General features: G+C 39.1%; 1 protein-coding gene across 2 annotated transcripts in view; it reads right to left on the bottom strand.

Moving 5' to 3' along the window:
- Positions 1–16,227, bottom strand: part of MTUS1 (microtubule associated scaffold protein 1) — a 90,263-nt gene that overhangs the window by 52,639 nt on the left and 21,397 nt on the right. The window contains exons 5-6 of one of the 2 annotated variants that reach the window (XM_065633218.1): positions 15,999–16,088; positions 14,680–14,727 (exon numbers count right to left, since the gene is read on the bottom strand). In XM_065633218.1, the coding sequence (XP_065489290.1) occupies positions 14,680–14,727; positions 15,999–16,088 (138 nt within the window). Of the gene's footprint in view, positions 1–1,995; positions 2,465–14,679; positions 14,728–15,998; positions 16,089–16,227 lie in introns of those variants that run through there. The other variant, XM_065633219.1, reaches the window with a different exon arrangement.

Below are 16,227 nucleotides of genomic sequence, written 5' to 3'. Positions count from 1 at the left end.
TTAACAAAAAAATAACCTTTTATGCTTGTGATATACATTGTCATTGCCTGATCTGCTGCTGCTGTTTTATGAACCTGAAATAATCACTCACAAGCTTCAATGCATTCCACTGTTTCTAAAACCACAGTATATTTTATACATATTTGCACTCTCCACTACAGAATATGACCTGGTTTTCAGATGCCCTACTTTTTGTTACATTCAGCTCTAGCTATCCACTGGTCAGCTTTCTGCTAACGCACTGACTTTCTACAAGACACAGGGACAGCAAAGCTGAAGGGGGAGGCCAGACAAAAACCTCTCAAAGCTTTCAGTGCTAAACCATTAGCCTGTACAGACTGCACGCAGAAGAAACACACAGAAGGTCTGTTTGGTACTTCTTATTTAGTGAAGTGCTGCTTAACTGGAACCTGGGGCTAGCAATCAATTTTATATTCTGTATTTAACGGAGGCATCCTGCTGGCAGGTTTTGCTTTCACATCCACTCAAACAAAATAAAACCACAAATGGATTCTCATCATTGCAGAATTCCCTTGATACATGCAATGAGATCTACATCTATTTTTATTTTTCAAAATTATACAAATTTCACCAGCAGTTACTGAACATTCGGAAGATTTAACATTATCTTCCTCCCTTCTTTTTTTAGGATTTTTGTCTCTGGAATACATGCTACGTGGAAATTTCACACTGTTAGCAACATCAAGGATGTAGGTATATGCATAAATACTCCGTTACATAAGAATTTTTAGCATCAAGGTATTTTACTCCTAGCTTAAAGTCATGCAAACAAGCTGCAAACAGAAGCCTATATTACATTTGGATAGTCAGCCTGTATTACGTTTATAACTGAATTTATCACCCAGGAGGAGCTCAGAAACCGGCTTGACTTTGCCAGGGATAAGTAATGACAAGGCAAATGGTTTAAGCTGCTGTGTGAAATGCCAGAGGAAGGAAAGCTGACTGGTAGCACTGAACTCCAAAAAATAAAAGCAAAGAGGGCAGTGTTCAAGAGAGCAAGGAAATGCCTCAGAGGAAGACCTTCTGCAAAACTAGTTTATGTAGCTGCTTGCTCCTCCCCAAGTAAAAATGCAAGAAAATTACACATAGTGCAGTAGAGAAAGAGACTTATGTAATATGCAGGCTGCCATAATTTTCTCTAGCTATCACACATCTTAACTAAAACAACCAACCAACAAAAAACTGCCACCCTCTGCCAAAATGACACATGTATGTTTTGGAACAAAAAACTCGGCTGCTATAGTTTTGTTCCCATGCCAGATACTTGCTTTATTTCCTTCACCTACCACTAAACATGGAAATCAGGTCAGATGCTGCCGAGAATTTTGTGGTGTTTGTTTTCTTTGTTGTTTTGGGGTTTGTGGTGGTTTTTGAGGGGGGGTTGTTTGTTTTCTAAACACACACGCTTGTCTTGAATATCTCTAAAACTTCATACTTTTTAGGTTTGTATCAACACAAGCGAGCATAAAAGTTTGCTTGTCCTGCTTGCAAATAAGACATGTTTAACATGACATGTATGATAACATATCTACAAGTATTGAAATATTTCTCACAGACATAAAGCCACATTGTGACAGCCTGTATTCATTCCACTTCCCTCTATGTTCCCCCACACAAACACCCAGTCAATGTATACAAAAGAGAGCACTCCCAGCAAATAATCAAAGTGATCAGATAAATATTTAATAGCACAGACTTCCTGATACTATTTTTGGACTTGTGGGATAAAAGAGCAAATTCCAATTTGCATTTCATAAACAGAATAACCATCTTCCAAATGAGCAGCTCAGCACTGGTACACGCACACACACTTAGAATATGGGACTACTTTACTCAAAAGTCAGACTTCTGTATGAAATTAAAAAACTTTCATGCCCGGTACAGCTTTTGTTTGCTAAGAATAAGCTGCAGTTGAAGTAAACAAGATATTCCCTCAATGCATGCTCTAATCATCATATTAAAAAACCCACAAACCTGTATGAAATATAACGGTGCTTTTCTTGTAGCTGGAAGGTAGACGAATGTTTCGGAGCAAGCCCTTTGCTGTCAGCCTTACCCGCATATTGGATAAGGAAAATTTCGGGGACCATAACATGTCTTCAGTGCAATTGGAAGATAAACAAGCAAGAAATAGCCTCCATGTACTGTCACATACTATGCTTTTAAATAGCTACTGGCAGCAGTGAGTAGTTCTTGCTAAAGAAAACAGGCTTGAATAAATAAAATAATCAAGTCTCCGTTCCCTTGCTCTTACTCCTTATGCACAGACAAGCACAAAAATCAGAACAAGCAGATATCCACGGCATAAATCCTGCTGGCAGCTTCTCCTCACCAGATGTTGTGGAAACAAAGCTTGTCCTCAGAATAAAACCGACTTAGTGACTCGGAAAACCAACAGCCTCTGAATTGCATCACAGTGTTGATGCTTAGTCTGCTATGGGACCCTGTGTGCTGGGAACTGGAAAAGGAGAAAAGGGAGGAGGAGGATGAGAAGGGAGGAGGAGGAGGAAGAGGAGGAAGTGGGTGGTCTCCCCAGCTGAATAGATCATCCAGCAGTGTCACAGACCATGTAATTGTTCTTTCGAGACTGTTAGGGAGATTATTTGAATATTCCTGGAGGCATGTTTCAGCTCTCCCAGAATCCTTTCAGGGTGCTTTTTTTTTTTTTTTTTTAAAAACAGTTTCTTTCAATTGACATAAGTGTATCAAAACAGATTTACCAGCTAACATTTTCTACCAGAATTTCTTTTGGCATTAAATATCATGTCAACATTTAAAGTCTTAACAACTCCACAAACACATCTGTTCTCTAAGAACAATTCAGTATTTGAGATCTGCTTAATGGAAATACTATTTAGCTTGGCAGCTCAACCCTGCAGATGCTTTCATTTACCAGAAGAAGAGCAAGGAAGCAGGCAACAATTTCATATTAAAACAGATCTCTGCCAGCTGGGTTTTGAAGGCACCCAAACATTGTAGCAAACAGGCAGTGTCACAGGAGTTCCTTGAAATTAGACGTCTCCACATTTAATTAGCCCTCTTAAAAAAATATTTTTTCTTAGTATTTAATGAGCTCAGAGGTTTTGCATATACCTCGGTCCCTTTCAGCTGCCACTAGTAAAAATAAAATGAAAAATAGAGTTAGAAACTAGAAAATAGAGGGGTAACTGCTTTACAGAGATTAGAAAAATGCCACATTTTCCACCTACAACCGTGACTATACATGCACTGGCCACCCTCCTGTGTAAAAAGAGACATTTCGCTACTTTGCCTACATGCAGCGGCTGCCTTGCCCAGCACCCAAGTGTCTCACAGCCCGTGCAGGAGACAAGACACTAACAGCTCGTACCTTCTCATGGGCTGCCTGAAGAGCTGCCCTCCACAGCCTTTTTAGAGTATCTTTTTAGAGACAACACAATCAGTTCCTTTTCCATTGATTCTGTACTTTACCATTTTGCCAAACCACAGCTAATGTTTTCTAGCACCTCTCCCTTTGACAGTTTTTCCAGTTCCAGAAACAATTAACCCAACTTGCTCTGAAGCAGGCATAACCCAAAGCAAACACAATCACACTGACAGGTCTCAACCCCACACTGCCTTACCTGTCCTCTCCTTACCACAAATCTATTATATTTTAATAGCATGCCTTACTTGCTCAAGACACATAACATTTAAGTTGTCTAGTGCTTATTTACCACATGAGCTAGAACCGAAAACATTTTGTTGCTTTGTCCTGGTTTCTTGGTATTTCTAACATCACACAGGCCACTGCAGTGACAATAAAGCAGCTCACTGTAAGTAGAGCAAAAGAGCTGCACCCCAGCATCGAGACTGTCAGACTCATCAAGTCAACCTCCACAGTGTACTGCCTGTCCTGCTGAATGTTTTAGGATCGTGTACCAAAATATTTGTTTCCCAGTATGGTGATGTACCACCAACTCTGAAGTACTATAACATGTCTTCAACCCACACAAAACCATTCAAAATAAGTACAAAGACAGTAAATTAGTCTTTTTTGTTTGGTTCCCAGGGCAGCCTCTGCACACAGAAGGGCATGCATGTCATTACTGCTATAAAATCTTCATCTACTCCTTCTAGTCTGAAGAACTTTGGCACTGGCAATGGCTGTTCACCTATCTTTCCAACAGCCTGCAGATCCAGACCCTTTCCTAATCCAACACCACTATCAAAGACATCACCTCCTTTCTGTGCTGGAATATTATGATGCTTGGAAACCACGCTTGGCAGTAAATCAGAAGGCTTGTTATAGTACATTAAAGTAGCCTTGCAAATTCAGTGTAGTTCATTAGCACATCTCTTCCAATATTAGATCACTATTGTCAAATCCTCTCTCAAAGAAGCCATCTTGACATTTTGACTGGCCCTACAGTTAGTCCTTGAACTCCATTCAACACCCAGCCATACCAGGTTTTACCCTTCTGGCAGGGCACCCGCAGGAACTCCATTTTCTTTTCTATTCCTCCTGTCCCCCACAGCTCCCCAGAGGAAGAACTGTTCCACGTAGGAAATGTTCTCTCACCATGCCAATTTGATGCTCTCACAAAGGCAAAAACAGTCCAATCAGTTTCAAAAAGACCCCCAAACCCAACCCACCACCTCTCCTCATCCTTGCAAATAGTGCCCAAGCGAAAGGAAATCAATTTCTCACCTGCCTGTAAAACCAGAGAAGCTGAAATACCCCAATGAAACCCTAACTTCTTCCCTAGGAACAAGAGCTAGAACAAAGAATCTCTAGAGGGCAAGCATGATGTAATGAACCAGCCTGGAGACAGAGGAAGGAATGAATCACCAGGCAAAACATGAGCAGATAAAAGCTCCATATGGACATAGGAGTCCTTGTAGCAGAGGCCAAAACTCCTCTTACTAAGATACACAAAGAATACTTTTACTGACTCTTCTTTCCCACCCTTAGTTTAGGTGGAAACAGGCCATGAGGAAACAGATACATCACAGTATCTTTCTTTTTAAAAACCCCTCTGATTTGAGGAAAATGCCTTTCTAGCCTGTAGGGCAGGAATTCTGTTAAACACCAGAAACCTAAAACAAGTCTGCTTTATGCAGAAGCAGAGCTGACAGCACTAATAAAAAGCAATAGATGCATGTGGGTCCCATCTAGCACCCAGCACTTGGAGAGCTGTCATAGCAGCCCACAAGAAGGCCGCCCCCCCGTGTCTGAATAGCTCCTGGGAGAGGTTTAACTCTCAGAGAGGTTCCTCCAGCGCAGCCTCTCCAGAGCTCTGTGTTACACCGCAGCACACTCCACCGCTGTGGTGGTTGTGCATCTGCCAGTGTTGCTTCCTCAGCTCAGGAAACCACCACCCCCAGGGCTGTGTCTGTACTCCTACGATGACCATTGAGCGCCTGGTGCCGGCAGGGTACAAAGCCAGGACGCAATCCACAGCATCCTAACACAGCGTGCCAGGAACATGCACTGTCTACATTTCATGCATAACATGAGGATCACAGAGACATTTTCTGTCTTGACAGTGGATAAGGGCAACGGAAAACAGCACCATAAAACAGCAGAATAAAATAGGAAGTGATGTACAGCCCAGAGAGAGGACAAAAGGACTGCCAGATTTACCAGCACCTCACTGCTGGCTTCCCTCTAAGTGCAAAACTGGTGATGAAGACAAACAAAGGGGCTCTATCCTGTTAAGATGACATAATTCAATCCGGGTTGCTAAATGCATCAATACATGATGACACCATCAGATTGATGGTGGGGTTAGACCTCAGCAGATTTAGCATATCTGCCACTCCCTGAAAACATTAGCAATGTGACAAGAAAGCAGCAAAGGGCACTGGCATCTGCAGGCTCTAAAATTCAGCCTCACGAGGCCAAGTCCACAGTATCTGTACGTGTTTCTGCTGTCTCTGTCCCTCTTTCCACATCCAACAATCACTAAGAAAAACATCGGAGCACAGTTAAGTGTCTCATTGCAAAGAAGTCTAAATCAGAGGCTAGATCTTTAGATCTGCGAAGCCCACGTAGAAGACACCTGTCTCCATGTCATAAGACAGCATGGGCAGCGTGGAGCAGATGGATTTTACTGGCATGCTTCACTTCAGGAAGAACTGAGAGGCAATTGCCTATGCAAAGAGAGACGCAAGCAGCAGCAACCAACTAAGAGTCAAAAGAGTCATCGGTGTCCTCATTTTTATTTCTGGAAAATGACCGATCCCTCTCCACTTTCTTGTGACCACCTTGCTCTAGCCAATGCTCTAGTTTGAAAAGCCAACCTTCCTGCAGGCAACAACACCTGCTGCCATGCCAAGCACAGCCGGCAGCTTTGGGACTTATTTTAAGCTCCAATCCTCACCTGACAAAAAAAGCAAGTATCTTCCTGCCTCAGAGCAGGCACTAAGAATCCTAAATAATTTAAGTTTCTTCTAGTAGTCAGAAGCTTTTAACCATTACAAATTCAGCCGCCTGTCAAGTAGAAGGTGATGCTGCAGTGGATTTTAGGGCAAACAGCTACAGGAATGAGGCTGATCTGTGTCTCACGCAACCGTGGTGGTATCTGCAGTGTCTGTACTCTTTCAGAACTGAGAATGGCAACAAGACACCACAAGAATTGCATTTTAACTTAGGGGAGCAGGACGTTATTTTCCATGTGTAGAATGTCCCTTCCAAAAATGGCATTTTTTTCAGACTGCCACAGTCAAAATCCTACAGTGCTTTGAAGAAAAAACTTACAACAGTGAATAATGCCACTAATATTACAACAACATGCCTTAAAATATGAAGTTTCAATGATCAAGCCAGATGCATCAAAAAACCCCACAACCATCTCTGTGCTAGAGACTTCTGCTGTCCAGTAACAGGTTAGGTGTCTATGCAAATCCTTGTGAGATCAGGCCCCACAGAACAGAGGAAAAATAAAAGTTTTACTTAAGGCCATAGCTTACAGATCTATTAATTATTTATTCACACAATACTGATTTATGTGTGTTGTGTAACTTTTATTCATCTGTGGCCTCAAAACAACAATAACCAGTACTCAGACAGCCTCTACTGAAAAACAACATTGCAAATAAGGACAATTTAGACAAGTGCATCTTCCAAGATGTGCTCGTGGTTTATCAACTCTGATTACAGCTCTCAGGGTTCACAGAGCAAATAAAAGACAATTCGTCTCACTTCTCTCTGTAGGCTGAGTATGCTCTTCATAGCCCCATGTATAAAGACAAAATGCAGATGTACACTCAGTTTACCAGCTGTTTAACCATATTTGACACAAGATCCGTGAGTTTCAAGTCTGAGACAGTTCCATCATCTTTCAAGTATTATGTTAACTTTTTTCCTAACATGAGTCCATGACAACAATATGAGCAGCTACTGTATTTGCCGAAAAAATATCTTAAGAAATAAGGTGAAAGAAATGACTTAAAGAAAGCTAGAAGACACAAGTCAAAGGACTTCAAAATAACTTTAAAAAAAGATTGTAAGAGGACATCAAGAATCAGCTTTAGGAAACCTCATACACCTCACCTCAAATTTAAGGAAGAAATCTAGTACAACGACATGCAATTATTCACTGTTTACTGCGAACACATAAAACAATGCATACAATCTAAGGAAATTCAGACAAAGAAAAAAGAAAAAAAAGTCTGAGAACATCAGAAGAGATCTGTATCTAGGTTTAACTGGAGCGCAAAGGGACAAGAAGATAGTAGAGAAAGAATGGAGTACTAGGATGTCGTTTTCAAGGAGACAATATAATTCAGCACTGCGCACAGCAACTCAATTAGCAATAACAAAATGAAAATGGTTTGCTACTGGTGTGTGACCCTAATGGTCAACCAAGTCCCTGAAGTCTCCTAACAAAATAAAAATTTCTTGTCCTCTGAATTACTAAAAAAATTAGTGAGAATTTAGATGTTTTAGAATTAGTTCGGATGGAATAGCATTAAAAGCACCATCTCTGGCTAATCCTCACAATGCAGTCTATCATTTGGAGCCATTAGGACAGACCTCCATGCCAGAAAAGCCTTGAACTCCAGCTCCCAACACTGGGAAAATTTCTTTAAGCATCCCTGTGTCTGAGCTGATACAATCTGTGGATACCCATTTCAGCTGCCCTCCTACTCATGCAGAGGCTGACCTAGTCAATATTTAGACAAGTGTGAGAAAACCACAGCTCTGTGTTCTTCTCTTGTGTGGCTTGTTATTGTAAAACATCAAAAAAAAATACTATGGAACAGAACTACAGACATTTCTCCCAACATCAGAACAAACACCACAGAAGTGAACTACAAACATTCCCCCCATAGGAAGTCTGTAGGCTTCTGTGTCACCAAGAGTTTGGAGTGTGGCTGTGTGGAACTAGAGAGTAAGTTTCTCACAGAAGTTTGGAATTAAACAATAATAAACATCTCTGAAATGTCTAACTTAAAATCCAGAACACAGGTCATTCCTTAAAAGCACTAACAGAAGAAGCAGACCTTGCAGTGTGAATACCATTCGGATTCTGCTACAAGAGGTCTTAATGATGGTCTGTCTCTATAGGAAAACTGATAGGATCCACATCAAACCCTTATTGCTGGGGTGGCAATAATAATCCCAACATTTTCAGTCCACTGTTTTGAGAAATTCCCAACAGAATATCACCATCTGAACAGAGTTTGCCCATATGTTCATAGAATACTTCATGTTGGAAGGGACCTTCAAAGGTCATCTAGTCCAACCACCCTGCATGAGCAGGGGCATCTTCAAAGAGATCATGTTGCCTTCTCAAAAACTGTTAATTTTCAGAAGAATGCTAGGAACATGCAAGCAAATACACTGATATACTTACTTGACAGCTGAAGGGACCAACCTGGAAGATATTAAGACTCTGTTGTCATGTGTCTCAGTTTTCTGCATCCTATTCTCTACTGTAACAAACAAACTACCTCAGGAAAACACCATGTATTTAAAAAACAAACAAACCAAACAAATTTTTAAAAAGCCACAAACACACTTAAAACAGATGACTTCAGAGTTTAGGGTGACATTCTCTGAACATCAGCACCAGCTATTTCACTTTGAAGACTTCTGGAGCATGGTAGTTCTCACCCAAGGAATTAAATCCTTAGATCCAGCTGTTGTACTACACTTCGTTTGTTAACACAAGAAAAATCTGGCCAAGAAAGTAGCAGCTGTTGGGTTTCAAAGGTTATTTCAGGTTTATAGATATTACCTTGATTTTCCAAAATAAAAATAATTTTATCTCCCTAATGAACACATTTAATAAGAAACTCAAATTCACATAGATTTAGATTAAAGCTGCATTTATTTATATAGAGGTGGCATAACGAAGACCTGCTTTTATAGTCAGTTCACACGTAATAGCTACATCACTTAAGCAGCTTTGCTGTTTATAAGAACATTCTGTATTAGCCTGAAGGCATTCTAAGGCTAAATCACAAGACAATTAAGTAATTCAGATAGTCCTCATAGTTCACATGGATGAAAATAATCTAAAAAATACTACAGTTGGCTTTATATCACAGCTAGAAAAGCAACAAAATAGTCCAATGCACAATACCGATACCTGCAAAATAAGTGTAAGCTTGATCTATTTGTTCACTTTCAAGAGATAAAGGAAAAAGGCTAACTTACAATGTTCAACTCCTAGAAGTTTCAATCTGTAGAATATTAACTATCTTCACTAAACTAAGAATGAATCTAACCTTGTTTCTTCTTCACCCTACAGATTTAACAAACTGTTCAAGTTTTTCTGCAAAATTTCCAAGCTTTGCTTTTGGAGAGAGGGGTAAATACAGAAAAACTGACTAACTCACAAAAGCTGTAGCTCTTAACACAAAAAAAACGATAATTCGATCTGTCTCAACACACCTATATTGAAGTTCCTGATTAGACCTAGCCAGAGATGCTACTTCTGCATTGTGGAAGACCTGGACCAAAATCCTCCCTGCTTTAACAAGCACTTAAAAGCTCCTTTTTCTATGCTCAGAGTGCTTTAAGCACTGTACAAGCTACTAGCTGTTAAAAAGTAGAACATTCCTCCTGGTTTTAACTTCACTGCAGAAGATGCCTAGTTTTTTTCAGTGCAGAACAGGAAAGAGCTTTAAAATGTTTAAGGTATTTACCCATCAAACTGTTTCCTGTGTGATTCTTAACGGAACTTATTTCCCATGAGCTGCAGAGTACAGTATTCGAAGATATTGAGAGAAAAGTAGAGTTGGTTCAACAACAGGAGAAGTTTTACCACATGGAAAATTCCCAAATACCACCATAGAACACCTTTTTTTTTAAAAAAAAAATGGATATGAAATGGATGAAAATTAAAATTACTGTTTAGATGATATTGAAATAGTTTGTTTGAAAACCTCCATGTTGAGCAGTTTCTTCTGAATTGAAGAAAATTAATTTTACACTTAACTTTGCATCTGCAAAATTGAATACTCAAGAAAAAAAAAAAATCTGTCCATATTCTCTAGGAACAACCCTAATCATAAGCTTTATGTTATACAGCAGGCAAAGCATATTAGAAGTGAATACTAAGATAAAGCCATCAAAAAAGAATGCTTGAAGTGCCGAGACAGAAGCTGTTTGCTCTGTTTTCTGCACGTTGCTAGCACCATGATCTACCCTAAAACTGCCAAAAGGACTATCTTTCCTGCCTTGTTTTAAACTCAGGTGAGCTCCCCAATCTTAACTGCTCTATGGCCAACCGCACAAGCACTTACATTCACATATGCACGAAGATCTTTTCAAGTCTCCATGTAACAAGAACACTGCTTGCACAGTTGTTTCAACTTCCCAATTTTTAAAAAAAAAGTTTACAAATTTTTGTGTAGTATCATGACAGATTTTAAGACATTAATGACTTTTTGTTGCTGTAAAAAAAGGACAAGCACAGTGAGATATACACTGATCCCTTGTTTTCCAGACATTGAAACTGCAAGTACTTTTAGGGCAACCTATTCTATAAGGGAATCTACAACGTAAGAAGATATGTTTACCCTCTGTTTCCCCTGATTTTCAATAATGATGACTGAGTGCACAAAAGAAAGGGGTGTTAACTGAACCTTGAAGTACACCTCCATAAACTTTTGTTTGAACCAGAGTGTACTGTGCTCATAAAAGCATCCTATCCCAACACAGGAGTTTGAATGAGAAGCCAGCATCCACTTTAGCAACCTGTTGCAAGAGACAGCTTCATGACTGTAACATTTATACCTTATTTTTTCCATTTGAGCTTGATCAGCACTACTACCCTTGCAATAAGCCCCCTGACGTTACTCTCTCCCCCAGTGTTATATTTTTCTCACAGATGATTAAAACAAGCAGCCTTTTAACCTCTTGAAAAGGCTAAGACAACACAATACCATCTTTCACAATGGAGCATGTGTCATTTTCAGATGAAGCTGCTTCAATTTTCATGGCTTCTATAGCCTTTAGTAAGTGACTCCACTATGCACACTCCATCACAGAATGAAGAGAGATGACATAAATCACACTGTTCTTACTTGATAATACATTACAGGTATATCCAGCAGTTGCCCTAGCTTTCCCAAAAGCAGTGTTGTGCCACAAGCATAAGTGTAACTTGTTATCCGTAATACACCACACGTCCCTTTCAGAGTCACTGAACTACAGGATAAAGCTTTCCAATAAACACTTGCATGCTTTATTCCTGAAATGACAGCTTTACCTTTGGAACTGCCAAAAAGGATATTTGCTTTTGCTTGGCTTATGCAGCACCAGGGAGTACTGTATTGAAACTTATTCTTAAACTTCAGTCAATAATGGAGACATGAGACTTGAATACCACTGCATATCCACACACACCGTAATATACTGCACAGGTATTAGAAATAGGTCACTGTTTCTACAAGGAGGATTGGAGAAACAAATGAAAGCACCAACTTTACGCATTTTTAGAGATGAAGTTTGAATTAAATGCAAAACTGCCTCAAGAGGCAACATTTTTAGTAATTTTTACATTAAGACATTATAGTAAGTACACAAGTACATTCTTACTTGAAGTTAGCAAGCTAAGAAGCGTAATAAAAAGTATTGTGCCCAAGAAGGTAACTTGGCCTAAGCAGTAAAGCCAGTGCTGAAGCAATCTGCCACAGAACTTGTAGAAATTACTTGATCCACATGAATATCACCCTTGAAAAGTACAGAATTCACAAAAAGGAGCGTTGTGAATATTTTAATGCAAACAAAGAAAGGACAGCTGCAAATACGTAAGTCTCTCCAGGCACACTAGCAGTATGTTGTGTCTGGCTTTGCATCATTGCTGTAAATGAATGGAAAACGGATAAAGAGCAGAGTCAGGATGGAGATCCTATCCTAGAAATGCCTGCCATTTTTTCCATCCTTGAAGTAATGCTAAAAGCAACATTAACAACTCAGCTAGACTTAATTAATGCATTAGTATTATAATCAATGTATTAGCGGAGTCCTGCCTCAAGAAACCAGTCCTGACTCTTCAGACAGAGCGCATGGGCAAGAAACACGGGGAGGTGGATCTCCTCACTAAATGAGGCTAAAAACTAGAGAGTTAACTATGGCACTGAAATAAAAGAACAAAAGCTTTGAACTGGCTAAAAATCACTAGAACAAAGCTTCACTTGAATATCAAGGCGACTAAAAAAAAAAAAGAAAAAAAAATTGTGGGCCCCATTCTACATGGTACCAGCTGGCATTATTTCAGTACATTTCAAAAAAGATCATTTGTCTTTTCTTAAAATGCATGACATTGTGCTGCAGAACATCGAAGCAGCCACACAATATTTTTATTCTGTTCTAAGAACTAACTGCAAATGTGAAGATGGGGGGGGCGGGGGCAGGGAGGGAAGAAAATATTCCTTAAAAAAGCAAAATACTCCACCAGAAAGCTTTGCATGAATAAATGGGAAATTATACTAATGCTCTGTGTAACTTAGAAATGCATTAACTTGGAAATCTAACATATCATCCAATTTTGGAAGCTGACTCAGTACAGGAAACAGTTCAGGTTTATTAATACTAACACTGCAATACAGCTACTCAACTGCCAAAAGTATGATGCTAAAGAGCATTTGCTAAAGCATCACTAAATATTACAGCCAGTTTGGAGTTTTTAGCCATGCTTTTACAGTATCAAATATAATACTTCAAGACTATGTGGCTACATTCTTTATTAGATTGGAAAAGATGAATCATAAGACAAATTATATTAAGCTAGTAAAAAGGGGAGGGAGTACTAATTACGTTTCTGCATGGAAACTACAGAGAAAGTGCCATGCTGAATTTAAGGAAAAATAAAGTTACATTTGAACACTATCATAAGTAAGTGGAAGAGGAACTTCATTTTCTGCTTCTAGTCCAGAAATATACTTTGTTGCTTATCATGAGTTTCCTCAGCTGAGCTAATCAAGACATTACATTGTTAGCTGGATCATTCTCTCCACTCCTATACAAAAGGACCGCATATGAGCTCACGAAACTAGGTATCAGGCTATACCTAAACTAACATTAGTTCAGCCAATTAATAAAAGCAACAAACAAACAGAATAAGCATTTTGTGCAAAGTCTTATGCTTGCTGCATGACATAAGCCCTGACTCTCAACAGGAGATATCGAGCAAGGGACTTGGTCACAATTAACATACAGACATTTGTCACCCAAGAGATTAAGGTAAAAGCATTAGACTCACATTATGACTACAGGAAATCAAAAACATACTGCCACAGTACCAGAGTTACAGGTCAGAACTGATCTACCCAGTAATTCCAGACTCAAATTTGTAACATCTGCTTGGCTACAGCATCTCTTTCAGAAAGACATCTGCTATTCACTCAGGGGCCATAGGGCTTTCCAGTGATCTTCAGTATCTTTCAAAAAGGGCTTTTCATTGAGTAATTAGTTACAAGCAGCTTTTAATTCATCAAATACACACTGACTGCCAGCTCTCTTGAAAAGACCTGGAAATCACTGCAAGTAGAAACATCATCTGAAGACTTTTCTGTCTCCTGGCAGATAGACTAGCACCAGGTGTCCTGACTAGCATAAACACTAAAAACAAACCAAATATGGAGTCCTTAAAACTCTGCCAGATTTTGGAACACCATCTGCCACTTAATCAGTTGTCATTCCTCCCCTTGCCATGCAAGCAGACATACACATCAACACGCTCAGATACTTTCCACTTCTTATTGAAGTGCAGTCTGCAATGATAAACAGAGACAGCTGACACCAAAAGGCTATCTACCATGAGCCTTCCAGAAAAACCTGTTATTCTGCGTGATTCTTCTATTTTTTTTTTTTAAAGCAACAACACATGAGCTTTAATCATTACTTATCTCACTGTGGCTAAACAGCAAAATCTGCATCCAAGTTTAATTTCCATACTTTTTTTGGTTATGGTTGAAACCTCCTTATGCTTCACTGGAAACAGAGAGTGCCAGATAGTACAGACCGCATATTCTAAGAGCTTGGTAGTCAGAAGACAGTAGTAGGAAAAAACCCAAGACATTTCTCCATATCCCTTGAAACTGGAATCAGTGATGTTTTACAAAGTTATCTGTTGCAAGGCTGTTCTTCAAAGAAAAGAACAAATACATTAATACAATGTATAAACCTAATGTAAGTTGCACCACAGAAAATACAAAAAATGAATTCAGAAAACTCACCAGAACCCAAACAAGATAGGCTTTGGTGTTCATTTCTTCCAGGAGTACCTATGATGTTAAAAAAAAAAAAAAATATATATATATATATACACACACACACACACTTCGAGCCACTAAGGGGCAGTGGGTGTGCTTTTTTATTGTTAGATTCTTTCCACATAAGCTCTGCAAACTTCACAATTTCAGTTTCTTTCTTTCTTTAACATTATAAGGTTAAAACATTTGGAAAATTCCTGATTAATTCCCAATAAACCAAACATTTTTTTTTTCTCTCCCCGTTACAATTATCATACTACACATTTAAGCCAGGTAGCACCATTTCACTTTAGTCATTCATAGAGACAACAGATAATAAAAACCAATCGTCTGTACTGGCATCATAGTAACTTTTTTCCACCTACATGCTCCAGTTATTATATTTATATGAAGGAGATACAAATTAACAGCACTCTCAGATGTGCTACCAATTGAGTTAGATACAAATGAAAGCACTGAGAAGGTTCATCTACCCTTACTGTATTGTTTTAGACTCACGTGAAAACTGACTCAGGAACTTCATTATTTCAAAGGATATTAATTAAATGAAAGCGCTCCTTTGGACTGCTAGGTATAAATGCAAAAGTCATGTGCAGAAGTTTATAAAAGGTCTGCTGACACCACCTATCAACTTTCTTCAGGCTTTACAAACAGTGTTTAATCCTATAGCAGGTATTTAAACAGGAAACAATCTGCTTTGTATTGCTACTGTACTTGTTTCCCTCACCTCAGCCATGCAAACAGAATTTTGCTCCCAAAGTGAAAATTTTGTCTTATAAAGGTTGCCTGAGGATTCATATCTATTCTTTTGATTTACTCTGGTAAAAATGACTAATTTTAATTGAAAGTTAAAGCAAAAACAAGCATCTGATATAGAAAGGTAAAGTGCAGTAAATATTATCCCCAACAGCCAAAGCTGATCAGCACAATCTCACAAGAATCTTGCTTAAATTAAATACAAACTTGGGAAATCTGGTCTGTGTTGTGTCTTGAAAGTATACAGCCTCATAAGCAGGTAACAGATGTTATCAAGTATTCTGAGTCCTCATGGGATCCAAATTTCAATCAGATAGTGGACAGTGAATGTCCTGATGCTTTCCCCCCCAGATAAAACAAATACATAAGGAACACTTTGCAGAGCCAGTCTCCCATACTATGAACTGCAAGGAAAAAGAGCAGACTATTTCAATTACTCTGAAGTCATAGAGCACAGCTGCTCTTTCTCAAGACAGAGGGATTCAAGAGTACAAGTGAAAAACTGATGTTACCCAACAGCTGATTACCTCTGGCCTCACTGACTTTCCTTGCTGGGTACAGCGGCCCAGATGATTTCGGTGTGCACTGGTTCAGCAAAGCATACCTGGCCTTGGCTCCTAGAAGTAGAAACTTAGATCAGGTTTAAAAGTAGAACTATGTCAGCTATTAAGAACATAACTGTAAATATGTAATATTAGGTAAGTATAAGATGCATAAATCTACTCAAGTAAACACAAAGAGAGGCACCTTCTAGAA

Source organism: Caloenas nicobarica, chromosome 4 (assembly GCF_036013445.1).
Source record: "Caloenas nicobarica isolate bCalNic1 chromosome 4, bCalNic1.hap1, whole genome shotgun sequence".
NCBI classification, from domain to species: Eukaryota; Metazoa; Chordata; class Aves; order Columbiformes; family Columbidae; genus Caloenas; species Caloenas nicobarica.
This window is presented reverse-complemented; position numbering and strand designations above follow the sequence as displayed.